Source organism: Leopardus geoffroyi, chromosome X, assembly GCF_018350155.1.
Source record: "Leopardus geoffroyi isolate Oge1 chromosome X, O.geoffroyi_Oge1_pat1.0, whole genome shotgun sequence".
In the NCBI taxonomy this organism is placed as follows: domain Eukaryota; kingdom Metazoa; phylum Chordata; class Mammalia; order Carnivora; family Felidae; genus Leopardus; species Leopardus geoffroyi.
This window is the reverse complement of record NC_059343.1, coordinates 14,649,913-14,672,632: the sequence shown is the minus strand read 5'-3', so window position 1 is coordinate 14,672,632 and position 22,720 is coordinate 14,649,913. Positions and strand designations below refer to the sequence as shown.

Genomic DNA, 22,720 nt, shown 5'->3' with positions numbered 1-22,720 from the left:
TATATCTTAGGTTTCTTTTGGTCTTTTCTTCCATTACTTTCTTTTTATTGTTTGTTTGAAATAGATGGTTTCTTGTATACCATCTTAATTCCCTTGTTCCTTTTACTAAATTTATTGAGTTCTTTTTTTTTTTTTTTTTTCTTTTCTGTCCAGGAGTTATCTTCTTAGTAGTTGCCTTGGGGATCACAATTAACATCTTAATTTAAAACAGTCTAGTTTGGATTAATACCAACTTAATTTTAATATTATGCAAAAACTTTGCTCCACTACAGCTCTATTTCCTGCCCCCTTCTTTGTTCTTTTATTGCCAAATTATATTTTATACATTATAAGCCCCCAAATACAATTTTTTAATTGTTGTTTTTTCATTTTTTTTATTACCATGTTTTTTATTTTTTAAAGTAAGCTCTCTGCCCAATGTGGGGCTTGAACTCATGACCCTGCGATCAAGAGTTGCATGCTCTACTTTCTGAGCTAGCCAGGTGCCCCTAGTTGTTTTTTTAAAGGAAGAAGAAAAAGAAAAGAGTTACAAACACAAATAAATTTACTGGTACTCTTTGTTTTTTTATGTGGATTTGAGTTGCTGTCGAATGTCATTTCATAAGCTGTTTAAGTGAGGAATCTTCTCACTTGTGAGCTGTTTAAAAACGTGAGGAATTTCTTATTTCTCCTTCATTTTTTAAAGGTTAGTTTTGCTGGATGTCGAATTCTTAGTTGACTGTCTTTTTGTCAATTTGAATGTCATCCCACTTCCTGGTAGCCTCTGTAGTTCCTGATGAAAAGGCAGTTGTTAATCTTATCAAGGATCTCTTTTACATGAAGACTTGCTTTTCTCTTGCTGATTTCAAGATTCTCTTTGTTTTTTGCTTTTGATTAGTTTGACTGTTTTTTTTACGTGTGGATATCTTTGAATTTTTCCTGGTTGGAGGTTGTTGAGGTTTTTGGATATTCGGGTCAATGTTTTTCATCAAATTTGGGAAACAGCCATTATTTTTTCAAATGTTCTTTCTGTCCTCTTCTGTCACCTCTCCTTCTGAAACTCTCTCATTATGTGTGTTTTAGTGTCCTTGATGGTATCCCATAGGTCTCTGGGGTCTGTTCATTTTTCCTCATTCTTTTTTCTTTCTGTTCCTTAGACTGTATAATTTCATTTGACATTTCTTTAAATCTGCTGGTTCTTTCTTGTGTTAGTTCAAAGCTGCTGTTGAGCCCATCTAGTGAATTTTTCATTTCATCTATACTACTTTTCAAGTCCTAAATTTCAATATCCTTCTTTTTTGTAATTTTTATATTGATTGTCCCTATTTGGTGAGATATTGTTCTCATATTGTCCTTTAGTTCTTTAGATATTATTATTATTATTATTATTATTATTATTATTATTATTAGTTCTTTGAACATAAATAGAATCGCTGATTTAAAGTCCTTGTCTACTAAGTCCAGTATCTGGGCTTCCTCAGAGACAGTTTCTACTGACATATTTTCCCCTCTTTGTATGGGCCATACTTTTCTGTTTCTCTGCATGTCTCCTAATTTTTTAGTTGAAAACTGGGCATTTAAAAATAGGGTAAAGCAATAACTCTGAAAATCAGCTTTTCTCCCCTTCCCTAGGGTTTGTTGTTGCTGGTGCTGTTTGTATAGTGACTTTCCTGGACTAACTTAATGACTTCCTGCGCTCATTTGTTATATGTGGTCACTGAAGTCTGCTCATTTAGCTTAGTTTTCAGCAAATGATTGGACAGGGATTTCCATAAATGCCTGCAACTGGTCTTTTCCCCGTCCTTTGCCACGTAGTTCTGTGTATGTGCTAGAATTTACCTTGAACATTCCAGGAAGCAGTTTATAAGTCTGCTTTGTGCAGAGCCTCAAGGTTAGCAAGAAATGAAAGATTAAGACCTTCTTAGGTCTTTCCTGGACATGGATACAGCCTTGCACATGCATATGGCCTTCTAGATTCCCAGGAATATCTCCATGTTTTTCAAAGTCTCCTAATGGACATTTTATTCTCCAGTGTTTTTTGTTTGGTTTGGTTTGGTTTGGTTTGGTTTGGTTTTTTAAGCTTTTTGGTCAACTTCTTGTGAGCCCCAGCTGGTAATGCTGGCTCGGGCAGCTGCATTGTTAAATAATTGCTACTTTGGGGTGCTTTGTTTTGTTTTGTTTTTTTGAGCGATGTCTTGGAGATAGGGCTGTTCACACAGAGTAGGCTCTGATTTAGGTCAAATAAAACAAGCCCTGAGATCAGAGCTTTTCATTGAGCTTCAAGATTGGTCAAATAGTGACAGTTCTCTGGGGATAGGGCCTTGTGGGAGCTCCAAACCCATTGTGCTGCCTCCAGTGACTACTAGGCTGCTGGTTTTCATAGCTCCGGTAGTTGTGAACCTGTTGGTTTACAAAGCTGCTGCAAAACTGAGTGAAGGGGATGATGTTAGGGGAGCTAAAATGGCACAGAATTTACTGTTCTGACATTTAGCCATTTTTTTTCTTGAACAGATGCTTTTACGATTGTTGTAAGCTTTTACTTAATGTCCAGAGTTTTTGGAAAAGGTAATTTTGCCAATGTCTTCATTATTTTTATGAAGAAGTGGATTTTTGGAGATCCTTAATCAGTCATCCTGGAAGTGCCTCGAGATGATGCCTTTTTTTTTTTTTTTTCAACGTTTATTTATTTATTTTTTGGGGGGGATAGAGAGAGACAGAGTATGAACGGGGGAGGGGCAGAGAGAGAGGGAGACACAGAATCGGAAACAGGCTCCAGGCTCTGAGCCATCAGCCCAGAGCCTGACGCGGGGCTCGAACTCACGGACCGCGAGATCGTGACCTGGCTGAAGTCGGACGCTTAACCGACTGCGCCACCCAGGTGCCCCAAGATGATGCCTTTTAAATTACTTCGTGAATTACCTGCTTTTTTCTGGTTATCTCTGCAGGAACAATTTCATGCCTGAGGTTATTTCTACGATATCCAGAAGCAGAAATTAAGACTCATTTTTATATTTTATCAGCCTCAGATAGTAATCCATATAACAACTTCATAAATTTTTCATAAAGCATTAGAATATTACAAGTAAAAGATGAGTAAAGTTTTTCTGATCTTGGTAAGAATCTGAGGTAAACAAACATCTATAAAAAACTAAATGTTAGTATTTGACTTTTCTGTGTCCATTTAATAATGGATATGAAAAGAGTCAAAAGAGAGTCAATTAAATTCTTCATAAGAATTTAAATGTCGTATTTGTAGAAATATTCGTCATTCACTGAAATATGTTTTGTGTAATTTTGTAGTTCATGATTAAAAATAAAATCAAGTGGTAAGAGCTCTCTTAGACTCTTCAGTAATCAGTCAGTAACCAGGTGGCTAAAGGTTGCTTATCAGGTGATCTTAAGAAGCATGCCCTGGCCCCCAGCCCTCTTGAACCAGATAAAGTTTGACTTTGGTACTTTCTTATTGTAATATTTCTTCTCACTCAAGTTCTACTATCAGACTTTTTAGATTTCTATTATACTTAATTTTTCCTTTTAGTTGAGGGTTAAATCAAGATATTGATCGATTTTTAGAGTGTAATTGATAATTTGATATGTCATTACTTTCAGGATCATGCCTTAAAGAGTAGTCCTTTAGGTAGAAATGCATTTGGCTTAATAATCTGTAGAGTATATAGTAAGGGTAGCTCTAGGCCACGATTGTTGCATGTAAAATGGGATGTCTGTTGTACCCTGTCTTCTCCTTTTCTGAATTCTTAACTTTTCTTGTTGATGAGAATAATTTTCCCAGGCCTTTTGACACAGTATAATTGATTTTCTTACTGCTTCCTGAGGTATTTAGAGAGATGTGATGACCTTAGAATAAATGATGCCTAGACATAATGCTTTTAGCTCTTGAATATGATGTCAATGAAATATATAACAGGATGAAATGAACACACATTATTCATAAACAATCAAGTAATTGATAAATTATTGATGAAGTTATAGTAGGCAGATGATTTGGAAACAAAAGTGTTATATGCTGATGATCTGACAATGCTTGAGGAATGTTAATTAGTTATAACAGACACCTTTTTTTTAAAAACAGTAAAAGAAGACATAACAGAAAAGAAAAGCCCCAAACGGCCTTCTCAGGAACCTTTACCTTATGTTGTTCCTGTGTCACCTAAGTTCCCCAAAACAAAGGTGCATGCTTCTACAGGTAAATAGTATTTATACATCCCAGGAGTGGGAAGAAAAGTCACTCTACTACCACTTACTGTATGCTCTTGGGTGGGGGTATATATTTGCTCAAATCAGTTTAGCAATCAGGCTACTGCTTTGGCAGCTTTGTGGAGTGTTTCATTCCCTTCAGAAGCACACGGTTGTTGTTTCTCCTTAGATAAAAAAAAAAATTATAGTAACATTTTGCATTCAGCTTTGTTGCTGAAAGCTCATAAAAGAAGATTAGAAAAACCTAGTACCTTTCTCCAGTGAAATTTGCTTTTTAATATTAATTTTTTTTATTTTTGAGAGACAGTAGGTGTGAGCCAGGGAGGGGCAGGGAGAGAGAATTCCAAGCAGGCTTCATGCTGTCAGCGCAGAACCTGATGTGGGGCTCAAACTCTCGAACCGTGAGATCATGACCTGAGCTGAAATCAGGAGTCGGATGCTTAATGGAGCCACCCAGGTGCCCTCCAGTGAAAGTTTTAAGTGCCCAAGTAGTAAGCAAATGTTAGAAGCCAACTGTGTGGTCATATTATAACAAATAGTTGTGGAGAACTGCATTCTTAAAAATGAATGCTTTAGTGAGGTGTTGACAGCCTTGGTGGCAAGACTGGCAAGGGACAATTGCCATGAGAAACAGGTGATGTCGTGGAATCAATTTGGATTTTAAGATGGTGTCCATTACTGAGAATGCCAAGAAGGGGATGGCCATGTACTTTGTGTTTAGAGGTTTGTGGTTCAGTATAGCATGGCTTAAGTGGCCTGTTGAAGATGACAAGATCTTTTGACCTTTGAAAGTATTTAAGCTGTAAGTCTACTGAAGATAATTGCCTTTGTCTTTTTTTCTTTTAGAAGAATCATTGTCTTCTGAAGGAAATGGCATGCCCAAGGAGGAGAAGCTTCCTGAAGATTCCAAAAGCCCACCACTAAGTCCAGCAAGTTCTGTAACTCCTGACAGCAGAAATCCTGTTAGCGCTTATACTGCAGTCTCCAGGGATTTTTCTCCAAGTGTGCCAGGCCCCTCAAGTTCAGCACTGGTGGGAACTAAATCTACCAAGAGCAGTCAACATGAAGTTAAATTCCAAACGCAGAAGAAAAGTGAAGGTATATTTAAAAACAGTGATTCTCAACCAGTGTGTTCCTTTACTCCTCAAGTTTTCCATGCCCAAAAATATCCCCTGAGAGTGTATGACATTGGAGAAAGTGCCAAAATTGAGGAGTTTGAGTCCTCCCTATTTATGTCACTGTCAGGATCAGGCCAGTACAGATGGCTCTGATCCTCATGGCAGCATAGAACTGTCTTTGGGGATCTGGATCACCAACCATGTCTCTCATAGAGACTTCTTAATTCATGGTTCTTATTAATGGCTCCCTTGTAATTTATCATTTCATTGGCTACTGTCTGGACTCACAAACAAACCTCCTGTGACACCGAGGCTTGGAACGATGTACTCCCTCTCCTTTTTGATGTACTCTCTTCCTTGTCAGAAGAGACCTTTCCTGGCCCTAGCCTGTGTGTGACTCCCAGATCTGGGTTCTGGTATTCTGTTGCAGCCATTTCTCCCATTCTCCACACCCTCGGTTACTCCCTCAGACCCACCAGGAGTATTTAATATGTGTAAACACGGCAGCAGCATCTTGCCATTTGGAAAGAGCCAGCATAGTTTTCCATGTGCAAAGATAGCTGCCCTTTACCATTTTAAGCACTAAGAGGGTGGGGGTAGGGGTAGAGGTGGGGTGAGGTGGGTTAAGGGTGAGAATAAGTGTTCTATCCTTTTTGCCCTGGTAGGCATCTAGGTAAGGTGAGCAGTGAAGGCAGTAGGAACTTTCTGACTCAGTTGCTTTTTATCATGGATATTATCTACGGGCAACTGCACTGCATACATGCTATGACATATTTCATGTCGTCCCCTTCCATCTCCCACCCCATGTAGATCGCCTCTGCTTTCAGAGTGGCGTTTGCAAGGAGTCTGACAATAGATGTTTATTCAATAAAGGGATAACATAGCTGGAATTTTAGGTATTTTCACAAAACACGAGCTTTTGAAGACGGGCCGCCTCAGTAAAAGGCTATAAAAGGTTACCTCCGATGCTGAATATCTCACTTTCAAATGTATGCCTAAGCATACCAAAGTAACCTGTATTTGGGCTGGAGAAGACTAGTTTCTGGTCTTTCCAGGAGTGAAAAGACTAATAGTAATAACATTACTTACTAGTAATTTTCTATTATTCATAATAGAAATCAGCATCATCTTCATCACTGTCTGCCATGTGCCAGGTGCATAATATTTTACATAGCCTTATACAGTACATCTTTACAATAATTCCTTGAGATGTATGTGCCTGTAAACATTTTTCTGTGAGAAATCTGAGAAGTCACTTGTCTAAGGTCCCCAGCTAGAAAGTGGCTGGGTCAGTCCTTGAATCCAGGCGCTCTGGCCCCAGGCCGTACACTTAACTTCTGGGCCGCTTCCATCTCCAGAGAATAGGTAAGCATTTCACTTGAAAAGTGTCTAGACATGTCATTACTATTACTTTCTTTAAGGTTTTGGAACTGTTACTTAAGGCTGAGTCCCCCCCGGTTGCCGGTGATGCTTTCACAGCCCTCTGCCCTGCCCCATTATTTGAATGAAATAAATTGTTTATTTTTATTTTAGGAAAGAAATCCAGTAACATTGTTGTGGATAAAATCAAATCACTTTCATTTTATTTGTTTCAGAAACATTTAGTGTATGTAAGACAAAGCCATTCATGAAAAAAAGCATGACTGAACTTTATTTTTCACATAGTTTATTTCATGTAATTATTGAGAATAACACTAATGTTTGCAATTATGATTGTTTTGAAGATGCAGGCCCACTTAAATTATTTTTCCATAATGGATTAAAAATAGATGATCTTACAGTTGTTTTAACATAAAATTATAGCTTTATACCATAAATTATATCTTTGCCTATAGGTTTTCTGTTGTAATCTTTGAAACTAGTTACATGTTATTTGAGACCTAACTATACCAGATTCTGATGACGTAAACCAGAAATCCCACAAAAAAGTTAATTTAGAGGTATTGATTAGCTTTGCCAGTAACTTCTTAATCTCAAATTGAGTCTTTCTTGAGCTAAAGGAGAAGACTTTTCTGTCTAAATTGTTAAAATGCCTTAGGCATGGCATGGTCTATACACCGTCGTCATTTTCATTTGGGTTGACACAGCCCAGCGGCATTTCTTGGTAGATATGACCAACAATTTTACCTCTGACAAGTGGAAGGGAGGATGTATTTTAGTAAAGAGTTGTTGTTTCACATTGAAGTTGCAATAGTGAAAGAGAAAACAAATATACTTTTGAGCTACACATAAAAAAAAACTTACCATTGTGAGTTCTTTTATCTTCTGTTTTTCTTTGCCCTTTACCTGGGTAAATATCAAAATGCCCCTAAAATGGCTGGAGCCCAGATAGGAGAGAAAAAGTATATCTTTGGTTAATTCATACCAAAAACAACAAAAAAAAAACCAAATCTGTGTTGACGGTCCTTGTTTAAAGAAACAGATCTTCCTAGCAAATTACAAAACTCTCTTCTGTCACACATTAAACTTTAGAGAGTCAAGCCACTCTGGTTGAGTAAATGAATACTTGTCTGGACACAAAGAAATTATAGCACAACTTGGTGAACAGCACACCTAAAACTTTTTGAAGTATGAATGCTTAATTTATTCTCTGTCTCGATTATTTCTTTTTTTTGACCTGAAACATTCAACCAGAATATCTATTACTATGCAATTAAACTTGAGAGAGGTATTCAATATAATGTTAAAGTTACTTCTGACCTAGCCAAGCAGAAAATAATCCTCCTTTCTTCAAAATTCAGAGAAGCATTTAAGCCATAAGAGACAGGAATTTAAAAAGCAAAGTGATGCTAAAAATGTCCATATTGAATACATGGGAGAGATTCAGTAAAAACTAATTTGGTTCTCAAAGATAATGGGGTTATTGAAATTCATTGATTAAAGTGAATAAATGTAAGCAATTAGAAAACCAAATCTGGAGACTTGCCATTGTATTTAGCTGGTAAGAGAAACCTAGTCTAGACATACTAAGAGGAGGGAGATTGAGAGAAATTCATCGAAATACTTAAAGAGAGTAATAGGTTAACTTAGATTAACCTAATTTAACCCAAGCAACAGATCTTTTGCTGTCTTTGCCTGTGGCCAACAAGGCCTCAGATTGCTCAGTCTGTTTTATGATTTTTGAAACTTTAGGGTAAATTCTGAAGCTGCTTTTGTTTTTGGGGGAGGTCAGATGGGGTACTCTTGGGTAGCCATCCTCAGGTCACCTCTAGCTAGACTTGCGCTGGATTCTACACTTAGAGTCCCGGGTCCTTGCTGGGGTGCTTACTAGAAGGTTCCAGGAATGAGAGACCATCTCTCCCTACCTAACATCTCTTCTTTCAGGATAATGATCAGGTCAAGTATGATTTGTCTTTTTTCCCCCCCATTGAAGCTCCAAGTTATATAGCTGTACCTGATCCCAGTGTCCTGAAACAAGGCTTCTCTAAGGACCCTTCAACCTGGTCTGTGGATGAAGTGATACAGTTTATGAAACATAAAGATCCTCAAATATCAGGCCCCCTCGCCGACCTCTTCAGGCAACATGTAATGTATCTTTTGATCCGGTTTTCCTGCCGTAATGCCTTTCAATGACCTCTGTGCAGGCCCTTCAGTTGGATGGATGCTGATTAGTGTGGATGGTGGGGGAACCCTATCAACTGATTTTTTTCCATATGTGAGAAAGCTTACTTGGCCCAAAGTTAGCTTCTTAAAAGGTAGAGGCTGGATCTGTGCTTTAAACGGGTACTCGAGTACCTAAAGTACTACAAGTCTTCAAGTTCTCCAGAGAAGATGATTCAACATGGCCACTCTCAGATGTCTTCTCCCACAAGGATCCTCCTCCCCTCTCCTCCCTGCTTTGCCCCAGGACCGTGAGTAGGAGGGGGTAACCACAAGCTGTGACAGGGTATCTTCCTTGTTAATGATGCCCAATGAGTCCAGCAACTGTAAGATTAAATGCAGTTTTATTTTAAATAGGAGCTCGTTAATCCCAAATAATATGCTTCTGTGACATAAACTGGTTAACTAAGGAAATAAAGAAATTTTAGGAGGATGCCTTGTGTCTATTAAGTAATGTTTATAGTCTTTTCTGAGAAATCAGTGACCAAATATCTTACGTCCTTTTCAGTATTCTAAGAAAATCAGTAGTTTTAGCATTTAATTAGCTTCAGACATCTAACTAATTCGCTTTCAACATAAAGACAACACTGTGTATATAGCACATTTATAGTTTGCATTGATGCTGACATACTCATATTCCCAGCCTTTTTAAGAAAGTTAATGACCGTCTGAAATTTGTTTCTACAATTCATAGTTTTCTACTCTTTGTCATAGGTAGGTAGTATTGTATTCAACACACAGTACTTAAAATCAGACAGCTTGATGCTTAGGCCATTTTTGAAAGATACTGGATTAAATTTCCTTTCTCTTAAAATTTGAAGTAAACTTAAAAATTGTCAAATGATGTCTTGCTGTAGAAATTATATTTTTAATAGTTCTCAGGAAATAATATTCAGAGAATATATATCGAGAATGTACAACTGCCCTCTATTTTACATGTTCTTATATAGAAATAACTTGACAAGGTAGGAATGCATCATTAATCGTAGTTTCCTTTCTCTATAGGAAATTGATGGGAAGGCTCTGCTACTCCTCAAGAGTGAGGTGATGATGAAGTACATGGGGCTGAAGCTGGGCCCGGCATTAAAGTTGTGTTACTACATTGAAAAACTTAAAGAAGGAAAATACAACTAAAACAAAATTGTATGTTGAGATTGGACACAATTCTCAGTTGTCCTCATAACTTTTAATTTAAAAATGTTTTTATTCTCCTAGCAGCTTTTGTTTGGTAGACAGTTCCTCTAAAAGTATGTATATCCGGAATCGCAAAACAACGTTATAGTTCACTCTACTTTAAAAACTGTTTAACGTTAGTAGTAGTATATTCAAATTGGGAGTTCTTTATGTCTTTTTCTTATTTTACAGTTGAAAATTCATTTTATTGCACAGTTTACAAATTTATTTCATGCTGGAAACAGAGAAACACCTTTGATTTCAGTTAATGTTTATATATAGAACCAAAACAGCTGAATCCCAAAGGGGAAAGTATCAGGGACTGACAAGTTCTCTCATAAAATCCATGAGAAGTTTTCCTTGGAAGAGAATTTAAAGATGCAACTGCAGACATTATCTTTCTCCCAATATTTTATGTCTGTTACTGCCATTTTGTTTGTGTTCTGCCAGTTTCCAGAAAGGGAAAGCCATATAAATTATTTTCCTTTTGTTATTATTTCTCTGTATGTTGTATTTGTTCATATTTAAAGAAAAAAAGCAACCTTATAAGCTTTCATAAAGTGTTCTTAATCAGTTTTTGATAAATTTTGAACAATTATAGGATACATAGAATGGTTGTTTTATGCAGGAGATATTATACTACAAGGGTGGTTTGGATGGAGTCAGGTTAATTTTTTTTCAATAATATACCCATTATTTTAAAATGTTACATATTTTCGCTAAGCGTAGACATTTAACTGGGCATTCATTCCTCACATCTCTATATGAAGACATCTGTGCCCAAATTTTTATAAGATATATATTTTATTGTCTGTGTTTATTCCTCATATGGATACTATACCATATTTATATATTATTCTATACCTGTAGGTATACGAACAAGTAAATCTCTTCTTTTTGAATTTAATATGGCACTTTGTACTGCCACAGAGGTGATGGTGAACTATTTATATAGTTAGAGGTTTTTATTCTATAAAAAATATGTGCATCATTTGCTATCACTATTACCTCTCAGCTTTGTCTTCAGGGGATAAGAAACAATCCGTAGGTTGGTTTTCACACAGGGAAGTTCTCTGTCCTATGCAATGTTTCTAGTGAATTTGCTTAGCTCTGAGCCATTTATTCTGCTACATTTTGGAAGATATTTGATTCTGACTTCTCATTTTGGGCTTTATTTTTAAAGTTAGAACTTTAAAGGGGAAATGGTGCTATATGTTTATTGTAATTACTTTGTACAACTTTGGTGTAATGTTTATAAGCTATGAGAATCTGTGCTAAAAGTCTTAGCCATTTGTTGTAAATGCCAATAAAATATACACCAGGGGCATGAATGTACATTTTCTTTCTCAGAAAACCAAATGTACTTTATATAAGAATGCAACTATTTAAAGGGTGATTTTATCTATGTTATTCCTTTTGTGTTATAAGACAGAATTCTAATTTAAACCTGCTTTTTCTTCAAATTGTTTGTGTGAAGATGCCGGTGCCCGGTTGAACAGTCCTCAGGTGTGTTTGTATGAATACTATGTTTTACAGTTTTCAAATTTAAAAATTTAATAAAGTTTAAAAAACACAATAATTAATGTCAGAGCCTCAGACTTGAGTTTATTCGCTTTCACCGCGTGACATTAATGCACGCACTTATTAGAGTTGATGAAGAGGCACTCTAGTAAGTTCGTGGGTTTCTGTGTCCAAATACTTGAGTTTTAACACTTGCCCTCGTTCTACATTTAAGCGGATCCCTCGCAGGGGGCCTGATCTCTCGTAGGGCCTTAAACCGGACCCCGGGGGGAGCAATGCGACGTGACCTCGGGGAGCTTCACTCATCTGTCCTCAAAACCTGTTGCTCGCCGTGGTATTGATGATGGGAACGAGCGTGCCAGAAAATGCCAGTGCCCCCGCGCATCTCGTCTGCCCTGAGTTCCCACGTCTGGCTGGCAATTCTGGCTGCTCCTGTGCCACCGGGAGCCCGAAGCCGTTCTGCCTTTGTGCGTCCAGTTCTCCCAGCTTAGGGGTGGCCAAGCCTGAGAGGCTGGGGCCTGGGCTTGAGTCGCCTTCGGCGTCTGACCCCTTGTCCCCCTCCCCTGCACCAGGAGCTATTTATTGCTCCATGCCTTTGAACCCAGAAGCTCCTACCGCTGCAACAGCGGGTCTTGTAGTTCATTGGGGACGACGGGGCCCTCCCTCGCGGAGGCTCTGGGGCTGAGGCGCGAGTGCCTGGAACGGGAGGGGGGGGGCGGGGGTACCCCTTCGCTGAGAACCTCTCGTTCTACACTGTGTGCTTTGTAACCTCTTAGTCCAGAGAATATCACGCCACGTGAGGCTCTTGTGAAGCGTCGGGGCTTTCAAAACCGATCTTTCCCCCGGTTTTGCCTCTCGGCGCATCCTTCCGGCAAATTCCGCAAGCTGAGCTCGGCGGCCCTCTGGGCCCGTGGAGCATTTGCTTTCGTCTTTGCACGATTGCTAATCGTTGCAACGTCTTAAGATGTGCGTTCCAGAGGAGGACTTGCCACCCTTAAACCCAGGCCCCCTCTGTAGGCATGAAAAAGCCATGCCCTTCTGTAATGTTAGAGATTGGGAACTCAACATTATAACTAGCTAGGCACGATGTAGTCGGGAGGCAAGATACCGCGTTTTCAAGCTACGTCCGGGATTGTATTCCCAGTCGGCCGAGTAACTGAAATAGGTGTGAAATTCTGGGGCTGTTCGCACAGTGAGGTGCTGGGACTGGCTTCTATTTAGAAGTCCTCTGAGGTGGACCCAGGGAGGGAGGGAGGGAGGGCTCCAGGGTAGGGAGGACATGCCGCCCAGGGCTCACGTTCAGAATGCGCGGCAGACGGTGTTCCTCCCTTGACCTCCCGACATGTCTCCTCTTTTGTCCTGAAGGTTGTTGAAGTTGAACCTGGAAAGCAACTCTCCACAGTGAGCATGCACTTGGAGCATGCGCTCGGATCGAGCTCGCCCGCTGTCCTTGCTATACTAGAGGCACCTGGAGAGACGGGACTATCTTCTCTGGCTTTGGCGGCGCTAGCAGCCCAAGGGGCCAGGCTTGAGGACCAAGCGACCTGCCTCCTCCCCTCAAGCTGCCTAGAACATAATCGAGGTGACCGAGCGTTCATGGAAATGAGAGCCTCAGGATGCGTGTGATACAGCACTTGAGCCGGTTCCGAGCGACCACGAGTGATAAGCGTCCTAATACTCCAGTAATTCTGTGTCCTGCTCTTCAGCTGAAGAACCAAAGCACTGAATCAAGCTCCTTCGTTTGGGGAAATAATCCCTCAGGGGCAAGGGGACGGGCAGGGCAGCCTATGGCCTCAGGAAGCCCCCCTCTGCCATTGGCGTCACTGTTGCACCTGCCTTTGGCTGGCCCTCGCCGTTCAAGTGCATTGACGTCGGGTGGGGTATACATACTCCGCGAGGCACAGAAGCCAATCCATTGGGAGGAGGACGAATGTATTACATGTTCCTTTCATTATTTTTTTATTTATATTTTTTAAGATTAAAAAAAATTTTTTAAGTATTTATTTTTGACACAGAGAGAGACAGAGCATGTGCAGGGGAGGGGCAGAGAGAGGGGGGACACACAGAATCTGAAACAGGCTCCAGGCTCTGAGCTGTCGGCACAGAGCCCGACGCGGGGCTCGAACTCACGGACCGCGAGATCATGACCCGAGCCGGAGTCGGATGCTTAACCGACCGAGCCCTCAGGCGCCCCCCCACCCACCTTCCTAAGTTCTCCCCTGTGCAGCCCGGAAGTGGCATTTCCCAGGCCCCTTTTCCAGTAGGGGGCTTAGATTCTCCCACGAGTGGGGAGGAAGAAGGGATGGAGAAGCAGTTTTTCTGTGGTGGCTGCCTGGGACAGCCTTTGGCGTCAGCAGCAGGCAGACGTGCATTTGACCAGTGGCCTCTGGATGTCGTCCTGACATTTACCCACTTCATCGTGCAGGAGGCCGAAACCACTGAGCAGGCTTCCCTGCAACCCCTGTGCTCCCCCATCTCTAGAAACTGCCTCCCTCATCTTGGCCCCCTGCCTCCCAGCAGCTATAGAAGCTTCTGGTTCTGTATTAAACCACTTCCATTCTGCAGACTGAGAACGTCGTGTGTCCCCTCTCAGTCTACCTCCCTCCCTATAGAAGCTACCCACTGTTGGAAGGGAAGAGTAGAAGTTCCACGGGGAGGCCCTTTCTGTTCTCTAGTTTAAATAAGCGAGTACCTTTCATCAGACCTAGGACTCCTGTGGTCTCAAGATGCGCCACTGTCTTATGGACCAAATAGGAGAGAAGAACGTGGCCTATGGAATTGCACACCATGATCATATATGCAGGCAATCTCATCGATGTTAGGATGTGGAAAAAATGGGTGGGTTAAGACATAAAATGTCGGGGCGCCTGGGTGGCTCGGTCGGTTAAGCGTCTGACTTTGGCTCAGGTCATGATCTCACAGCGCGTGAGTTCGAGCCCCCCGTCGGGCTCTGTGCTGACAGCTCAGAGCCTGGAGCCTGTTTCAGATTCTGGGTCTCCCTCTTTCTCTGCCCCTCCCCCACTCACACTGTGTCTCTCTCTCAAAAATAAATAAACTTTAACAATTTTTTGAAAAGACATAAAACGTTAACTCTCAAAAGCTGAACAGGTAGTTTTAAAAGGTTAATGCAAAGAAATGAAGAACTAAAGGCCGATAACGCAAGCCCAGTGAACGAACGGCAAGAAAAGAGCAACGCTAGTCTGAGCTTTGGAACAACCACAGCCCGGAGGAAAACAAAAGCAATCTGATCAGATCTGCCGAAAATTCACAATTATCAAGATTGAAACGTGAACGGACGGCCAACAGCATAAGCAGAGGGTCTTGCCATGAGTGTATATTTTACCTTTAGGCATCAGCTGGTGCTAGACAGAAGCCATCACGCTTAGCAGGTCATTTAACAATTTCCTTACATCCAGCAAAGAAACAAAAGAGGGAGCTGGAATGATTCTAGATTAACACTGTCTTAAAGACATGTCGTCCAGACGCCACGGGTAGACTTTGTTCAGATCCGGATTAAAAGACACCAACAGTAGGGGTGCCTGGGTGGCTCCGTCGGTTAAGCATCTGACTCTTGATTTTGGCTCCGGTCCTGCTCTCACGGTTCGTGAGTTCAAGCCCTACGTCAGGCTCTGCACTGACAGCGCAGAGCCTGCTTGGGACTCTCTCTCTCCCTCTCTCTGCCCCTCCCCCACTTGTTCTCTCTCCCTCCCTCTGTGTCTCAAAATAAATTAACAAAATTTATTTTAAAAAGCCAACAGTAAAAGGCGTTTATGAGACAATCCAGGAAAGGCAAACGCCCGGTGGATATTAGATGACAGTAAAGAGTTACTCATTTATGACCATGTGGCCGCGCCAGACTGTAATGGTGACCAGAAAAGTCTGTGCCCCACAACACCAGGAAATGGATCTTGGTAAACAGCCGGCAGTCTCAACCATACGTCGTGATCCCACTGGCAAAATAGAACACATTCATACCTGTCTGAAATTTGCCAATTTCCTGGGTGCCCCCCCTTCTCCCCGCCCCCCCCCCCGCCATTATGCTCACATGCCTGGGTCCTCTAACCCTCCCTCCCTGCCGTATTTTCTCCATAGCACTTAAACTTGGGACTGATTATATTAGTTCTAGCCCTCGCCTCTTCCTTTCCCTGTAAGAGGATCTTGCATCCGTCCATTGGCATGGGGCTCGCGGTTCCTTCTTGAAGACAAAGTCTATCGCCCATGCCGTTGTTGACCCTGAACTCTGCTTTGGCCAACGAGACATAAGTGGCCCTGAGGCACATCAAGTGCCAGCAGAAACGTTACGATGCCTTCTTGGTCATCTCTCTCCCATTCCCCTCTGCCACGAGCACAGCTTGTGCCACGCAGGGGCTGCTCCTTCAGACTGGTTTCGGGAGCAAGAAGGCATGTTGGGGCAGGACCAGGCCAACCCACCGCCTCCTACACAGCGTGTGAGTAAGAAGCCGATGTGTGTGACTTACTGGGTTTGGGAGCCTCGGTAGCACAGCTCAAAATAAGGTGAAATGTAGCCGATGCACTTGCTGCCATCGTGTTTATTTGTACACCGGATGTCCTCCCCGCTAGAACGAACTCTTCATAAGGGCAGTGAGTCTCACTCGTTTGTTTCCTGTGTCCTCAGCGTCGAGAAGGGCGCCTAACGCGAAGCAGGGCCCAAGTATTTGTGCTCTGACTCACACTCCCAGGAATCAAACGTAGCTTGATTTTTTTTCCTTTTTTTGGTACTGAATTCATCCTAGCCTTTCCGCAAGTAGGAGAGTTAATGAGTTAATGTCATAAATTGCCATTTGGCCTTTAGATCATTTTCTGCTTGGTCTTACATACGTAGTGCCAAGCTTTGAAACTAGAGGGAGAAAGAGTGAGTTACCAGAGAACAGTGTGGCTCTGAAGAGAATTAACAACTAAGTTCCCAACCCGTCATCTGGCTTAACGTGACATCTCGGTACCAGCCATGGACTCACTCCTGCCACCTCACTAAAAGTCTGTAAGAAACTGAAAATGATGGAGATGCACGGTCCCCCTGAAAACTAAGATGGGCAGGCTTGCTTTGGCTACGGTTCCGGAAATATTTCCACTAAGTCTAAGGTCCTGGGGGCTGGAGTGACAAAAGTCCTGTGTCATCCATTTGAAGATGTACTCCCCCCACCAGCGCGAAAGCACGTCTGATTTCCGGGCGTGTGTGACAACCCGCGGCATCTTCAGGTCTCACAAAGTACGGTCATTCGTGGCCCTGCCATGCTCTGCCCCTTGCCTTTTCATTCCGTTAGGTCAATTCCCAAACACCCGGCAAACCTTAGAAAAGGAGGCAGAGGGAGTGAGCCTCTTTGGGGAGGTGAGCGAGAGACCCCACGGGCCTAGCGTTGCAGGTAGAAGCCACAACAAGAGCGTCCCTGGTAGCGGCGGGCGTGCACTGGCAACGGGATTTTAAAGTGTATTGAAAAAAGTTATTTAACGTGCATTTTAAAGGATGGGAGGAAGCACCCCCGGAAAGGTGCTAAATGCTTGGCAGGCTGCCCGGCAGGGAAGAGTGAAGGAAAGAGTTTGCTCCTTCACACCTTAGGCACCTTCCTGTCTAAGTGAGAAGAGAGCATCGCCCTCCGGGGGAGGGTGGGTGGCTCAGTCGGCTGAGCGTCCGACTCTTGATTTGGGCTCAGGTCTGGATGCAGGGTCGTGGGATTGAGCCCCACGGTGGGCTCCACGCTGAGCCTGCTTAAGACTCTCTCTCTCCCACTGCCCCTCTCCCCCGCTCGCTCGCACATGCACTCTCTGTCTCTCAAAACAAACAAAAACCCTCCAAATACTTGGGTAACTTACAAATGTCCAAAATGTGGCAAAGGCGAGGTAGGCATGAGATACGCCAGGTGACCTTTGCCCGGTGCAGAGGAGGATGAGCCACCCGCCCGAGGAAGTGTCGCTTGAGCCCAGACCAGAAGGACGACGAGCGGGGGGCGGAGGGACGTGTGCTTTCAAGGCCAGGGCCACTGAGCAGGGGTGAGCTGCTATAAACACGCCCATGTCTCTTCCAGTAGATTTGCGGTTCTTTCTTGTTTTTTAACATTTAATCATCTGAGAGACAGAGACAGAGAGAGAGGGAGCATGAGCTGGGGAGGGGCAGAAGGAAAGGGAGACAGAGGATCTGATCCGAAGCATCGTCAAGTGCAGAGCCCGATGAGGGGCTCGAACCCACGAGGCATGAGATCACGACCCGAGCCGAAACTGAGAGTTGGGCGCTTAACCGACTGAGCCACCCAGGCGCCCCTGTGGTTCTTCTGAAGACATCATAAATACATCCGGTGAGCATCTTATCAAAAAGCCTTTACCTTTTTTCCTCATGGGAAAACAGTGGTGCCCACATCATTTGCTGAACAATCCATCCTTTCCCGACTAGTTGCAAAACATCACCTTCATCATACGTTAAATCCTGAAAGAAAACTGATAAGGAAGCATGCAAACGTTCAGCTTGACTAGGTATGACACTCGTACGAATGAAAACAGGATGCGCGTTATTCTTCCCCTTTTACCACATTAGCAAACATCAAAAGCAGTATTAATTATTCATGCTGAGGAGAAGTGAATTCGGTACAAACACATCCGAAGGGCAGTTTGAAAATATCTATATGAAGCCTGACTAGGGCCACAATAAGGGGATTTTCAAAATTAAGTAGAGGGGACTTATTCATAAGGAAAGGCATTCGTGCTCCGTCCATCCAAGTAGGTCACGGGAGTGGATGTGTAGGATGACTCCCTGGCGGATTCTGTTGTGTGTTTATATACAGATGTGTTTACATTTCTAGAAGACATTTGGGAAGATATACACACACGTGTTTACAGTGGGCGTCTCTGGGTAGGTGGGATTCTGGGTCTGTTTCATTTCGTTGTGCTTATCTTTACTTTCTGATTTGTCTGCAGTGTATTGCTTTTACAATGATTGTTTCATTACAAAAACACAGGCCGTATCATGTTCAAATCACTGTGGAAGATAAAAGAAAATATCACATTGCCATTTAGTGGGAGGCAGAAACCGCAAAACCGTAACAGGAAAGCATAACATATGTCAGAGGGTCACTTTAGTTGAATGGGACGTACAAATAGAGTAAACACCCATATTAAAAAGATTCAAGGATGGGTTCTACAAACAACTGTATGCATTTACCTACCTTGTCATTTGCTTTAAACATTACAAATAAAGGACCGGGCAGGCGGTGATCCGCAAATAAACAAAAAGTGGGCCGCGGTGACGATCCTGATCCCCGCCAGGTAGAATTACAGGCAAAGAGCAGTCAACGCATCTGGAGTCCTTACATTGGTAAGAGGTTCGAGTACAGGGAAGGCAGACCATAAACCAGTATATGTGATCAATTACATCGAATCCAGAAGGAGGAATCAACACCAGATAGACCATATGGGTACTCGAATAGAAGTGCAATAGAAAAAAAAGACCTTATTGTATCTTTCAGCCTTGAACATAAGTAAGCCAAATTAAAGGGCAGCTATCGGTAGATAAAAAGGTATTGTTGATACACATTAGACTCAAAAAGCGAATTCACTGTTTTCAGGGACGCACGGAACGTTCACCAAATTGAGGACGGACCAAGGTCGCAAGTGCACTGTGCATTACAGAAAGCAGAGTTACTACGGGCTACAGGCCGTGACGTAAAGTGAGAAGTTGAGGGGATAGTTCTGAGACACGACCGACAAAAACGATCATCACGCCTACCTTTCTAGCTACAGCTTCTTTCCCGAACGTTCTCCTTGAGCGCCAGGCCTATACCGTCGTCTCCCCTTACCCACAGACTTCGGTTACCCGAGGTCAACCAGGGTCCGGAAGCAGATGATCCTCCGGGAGCACCATCAGGTCAATAGTAGCCTGACGCCAAGTCACAAGGCCTGCGTCTCCCGCCTCACTTTATCTCATCATTGACACAGGCATTTTGTCAGCTCACAGCATCACAGGAGGAAGAAGAAGGGTGAGTGCAGCACGAGACATTTTGAGAGACAGACCACGTTCACGTAACTTTCATTATATTGTTACAATGGTTGTATTTTGTTATTTTTTTAAACTGGAAAAAATTGACTTATTTATTTAGTTTGAGAGAGAGAGAGAGAGAGAGAGAGAGTGTGTGTGTGTGTGTGTGTGTGTGTGTGTGTGAGTGGCAGAGAGAGAGAGAGAGAATATCCCAAGCAGGCTCAGCGCTGAGTGGAGAGCCCGGTGTGGGGCTCCATCTAATGAACGAGGAGATCACACCCAGAGCCAAAATCAGGAGTCGGAGGCGCTCCCTACTTTCTCATTACTTAGTGTTGTTCATCTCTTTCTCTGCCTCCGTGAGAAATTGAACTCCATTTGAGGTATGTATGTACAGGGAAATCGTGGTATATATAGTGTCGGGTACTAAGTGCGGTCTCGGGCTCCCGTTGGGTGTCTTGGAACGTGTCCCCTCGCGGTTAAGGGGACTGCCGTACAGCCGGTTGTCTAGTGACGTCTCCACCCGCGAGCCCAGACACATCTCATCCTCATCACACCCAACTCTTCTCCTGCCTTCTCTTTGCCAATCCACCCCACTCCAGTCCCGTGTTGTCAACAGCACGCCGTCCACTCTCGCGTCCGGGCCCCTGACACAGCGACTGCCGCTGTCGTCCTCGCCGGCCGCGGCCCTCAGGTCACCAGGTGCTGCGCATCCTACCTCCCGCGACTCTCTCTGGTCCCCTGGGCCCCCCAGTGTGTCGTTCCCCGAGCTTGCTGCCAGATGGCATCCCGGAAATGCTCAATTTCCTCCCTGTGAGCACTTCCAGGGCTGGTACTTTTATTTATTTTTGTATTCCCAGGGTTTAGCCCAGCATCTCCCACGTAGAGATACTCAAATGTCGGTTGAAAAAACAAAAGCACACAAAAGCCAAATTTCTTCTTAAAACATGGCCCCATCTCCAGTATGTCTCCCAGTTAAAGATAAACTAATTGTTACTGATGTTTGTACTTCATGAATCCAAGTGTGGCTCCCCACTACCACCATGGGACACATCACATATGTTTGAACGGTCACGAAAGATGAGTGATCCAGAGGATTCTTGTGACCAAGGCAGACGCGCCTTGTAGGAGAACTGAGGAAATCCTGACCGTTAAGTATGAATATACTGAAAAATTTGTCCAACTCATGAACCAAGTGCTTTGAATAAGTGGCTTGGTGTTCCAGGTGTGTGTGTGTGTGTGTGTGTGTGTGTGTGTGTGTGCGTGTGCTTAACTAGGATTTGAAGATCTAACTGTGACCTGTAAACACTGAAGTTTTAATAAAGCTGTCCTACGTCCTATAGACAATTTATATCTTATGTCTCCAAACCAGTTGGTGGCTGATGCCATTTTGTTTGAGCCAGGCTACTATTTTTCTCTACAATGGAAAGGCCACTTTTTTCATGCTTTGGACTTGGAAGTTAAAAATAAAAGTACAAAGGGTCGGAGATGTGCTTATTGTTGGTATCTCCAATAAAACACCTGTTTCCATCGGCTCTGTCAACTATTCCCTTCTTTTTAAAAAGCTTTGTGATAGTACATTTCAAGAACCTGTAAAAACAGAAGAGTAAAAGGAACCCCAGACCGATCACCCAGCTTCAATAGTGATCAACTCATGACCAGTCTTGTTTCATCCATACACCCACCCACACCCCTCATTTCCAAGTTGTTTTCAAGCAACTATGACTTACCATGTAATCTAAACAGGTCAGTGTGTATATCGAAAAGATAAAGAGACTTTTAAAAAAGTAACCCTAGGGGCGCCTGGGTGGCGCAGTCGGTTAAGCGGCCGACTTCGGCTCAGGTCATGATCTCGCGGTCCCTGAGTTCGAGCCCCGCGTCGGGCTCTGTGCTGACAGCTCAGAGCCCGGAGCCTGTTTCAGATTCTGTGTCTCCCTCTCTCTGACCCTCCCTCGTTCATGCTCTGCCTCTCTCTGTCTCAAAAATAAATAAACGTTAAAAAAAAAATTTAAAAAGTAACCCTGCTATTGTCACACTTTAATAATTCATTTCTAACACTATTCTGTAAGGAAAGGAACCAGGGCTCCTCGGAGAAATGTCTGACCCTAGGACTGGGGCAGGGAACATTCCAGGTGAGTCTGGAGCATCCTGTAGTGTCAGAGGGATGTGCTCCACAAAGCACCCACGGTGGGGCATTTCCAAGCGACACAGGGGCCAAGTGAAAGAGCTCCCAGCGGTTCGGTCTGGAACAATTTGAGCAACAAGTGAAGTAGTGTAGGATTAGAACCTAGCGCATGAACGAAACCCCCACGAGTGCACACTGCTGTAAATGAGGGAGCGAGGAAACAAACAAATGGGGGAGAAGAGACAGGAGAACCCCAGATTCTGTAGATTCTCACTCTCAAGGGTGGAGCACTGCTCCCCACTCCTTACGTGTGGGGTGTGCAGAGACTTCCTTCCAAAGAGGACAGAGTGGACAGGGGCAGAGTGTAGGTTTCCAGTGGAGAGACCCGATAAACACGACCTCAGCCAGGTGATCAGGGTCAACGGCACCAGCCATCGGTCATGCTGATAGCACGTCCCTCCGAGACAATGTAATGAGAAGGGCATTTCACCCCTGCCGTCTTCCTCCCCAGAACCCATCACCCCACTCCCATCATGAGGAAAATCACCAGACAAATCCCAGCTGGGGAACATTCTTCCAAATACCTGACCAGTCCTCCTCAAAACTGCCAAGGCCATCAAAAAAAGGAAAGTCGGAGAAACCGTCGCAGCACAAGGAGGCGTGCACGGTGAGTGAACACGATGTGGTTTCCTGCATGGGATCCTGAAACAGAAACAGGTGAAAACCAAGGAAATCTGAATTCAGGGTGGGCTTTTGTTCGTAATAACGTGTCGATATTGATTCATTCTTTGTGGTGAATGTACTACAAGACACTAGCAAGCGGGGGAAATGGGTGTGGGTACTCTCTCTACTATCTCAGCACCTTTTACCTAAATCTAAAACTATTCTAAAACTTAACAATTAGTTTGAAACTTAACCACTCCTTAAGATCACTAAACATCCATGCAGTATTTAAATTTGTGATTATCCCAATGTCATCTTTTTTTAAAAAAACTTTAAATGTTTATTTTT

The 22,720-nt window shown here is 43.1% G+C and overlaps 1 protein-coding gene across 9 annotated transcripts in view; it reads left to right on the top strand.

The window, feature by feature from the left end:
- The window catches only part of SCML2 (Scm polycomb group protein like 2), a 102,266-nt gene extending 90,598 nt beyond the window's left edge, over positions 1-11,668 (top strand). For 5 of the 9 annotated variants that reach the window (XM_045471114.1, XM_045471112.1, XM_045471110.1 and 2 more), the window contains 4 exons: positions 4,070-4,183; positions 5,041-5,292; positions 8,686-8,837; positions 9,918-11,668. In XM_045471114.1, coding sequence (XP_045327070.1) covers positions 4,070-4,183; positions 5,041-5,292; positions 8,686-8,837; positions 9,918-10,046 — 647 coding nt within the window. In that variant the 3' untranslated portion in view covers positions 10,047-11,668. The remainder of the gene's footprint in view (positions 1-4,069; positions 4,184-5,040; positions 5,293-8,685; positions 8,838-9,917) is intronic. The other 4 variants (XM_045471116.1, XM_045471115.1, XM_045471118.1 and 1 more) reach the window with 3 other exon arrangements.
- Positions 11,669-22,720: the final 11,052 nt, after the last annotated feature.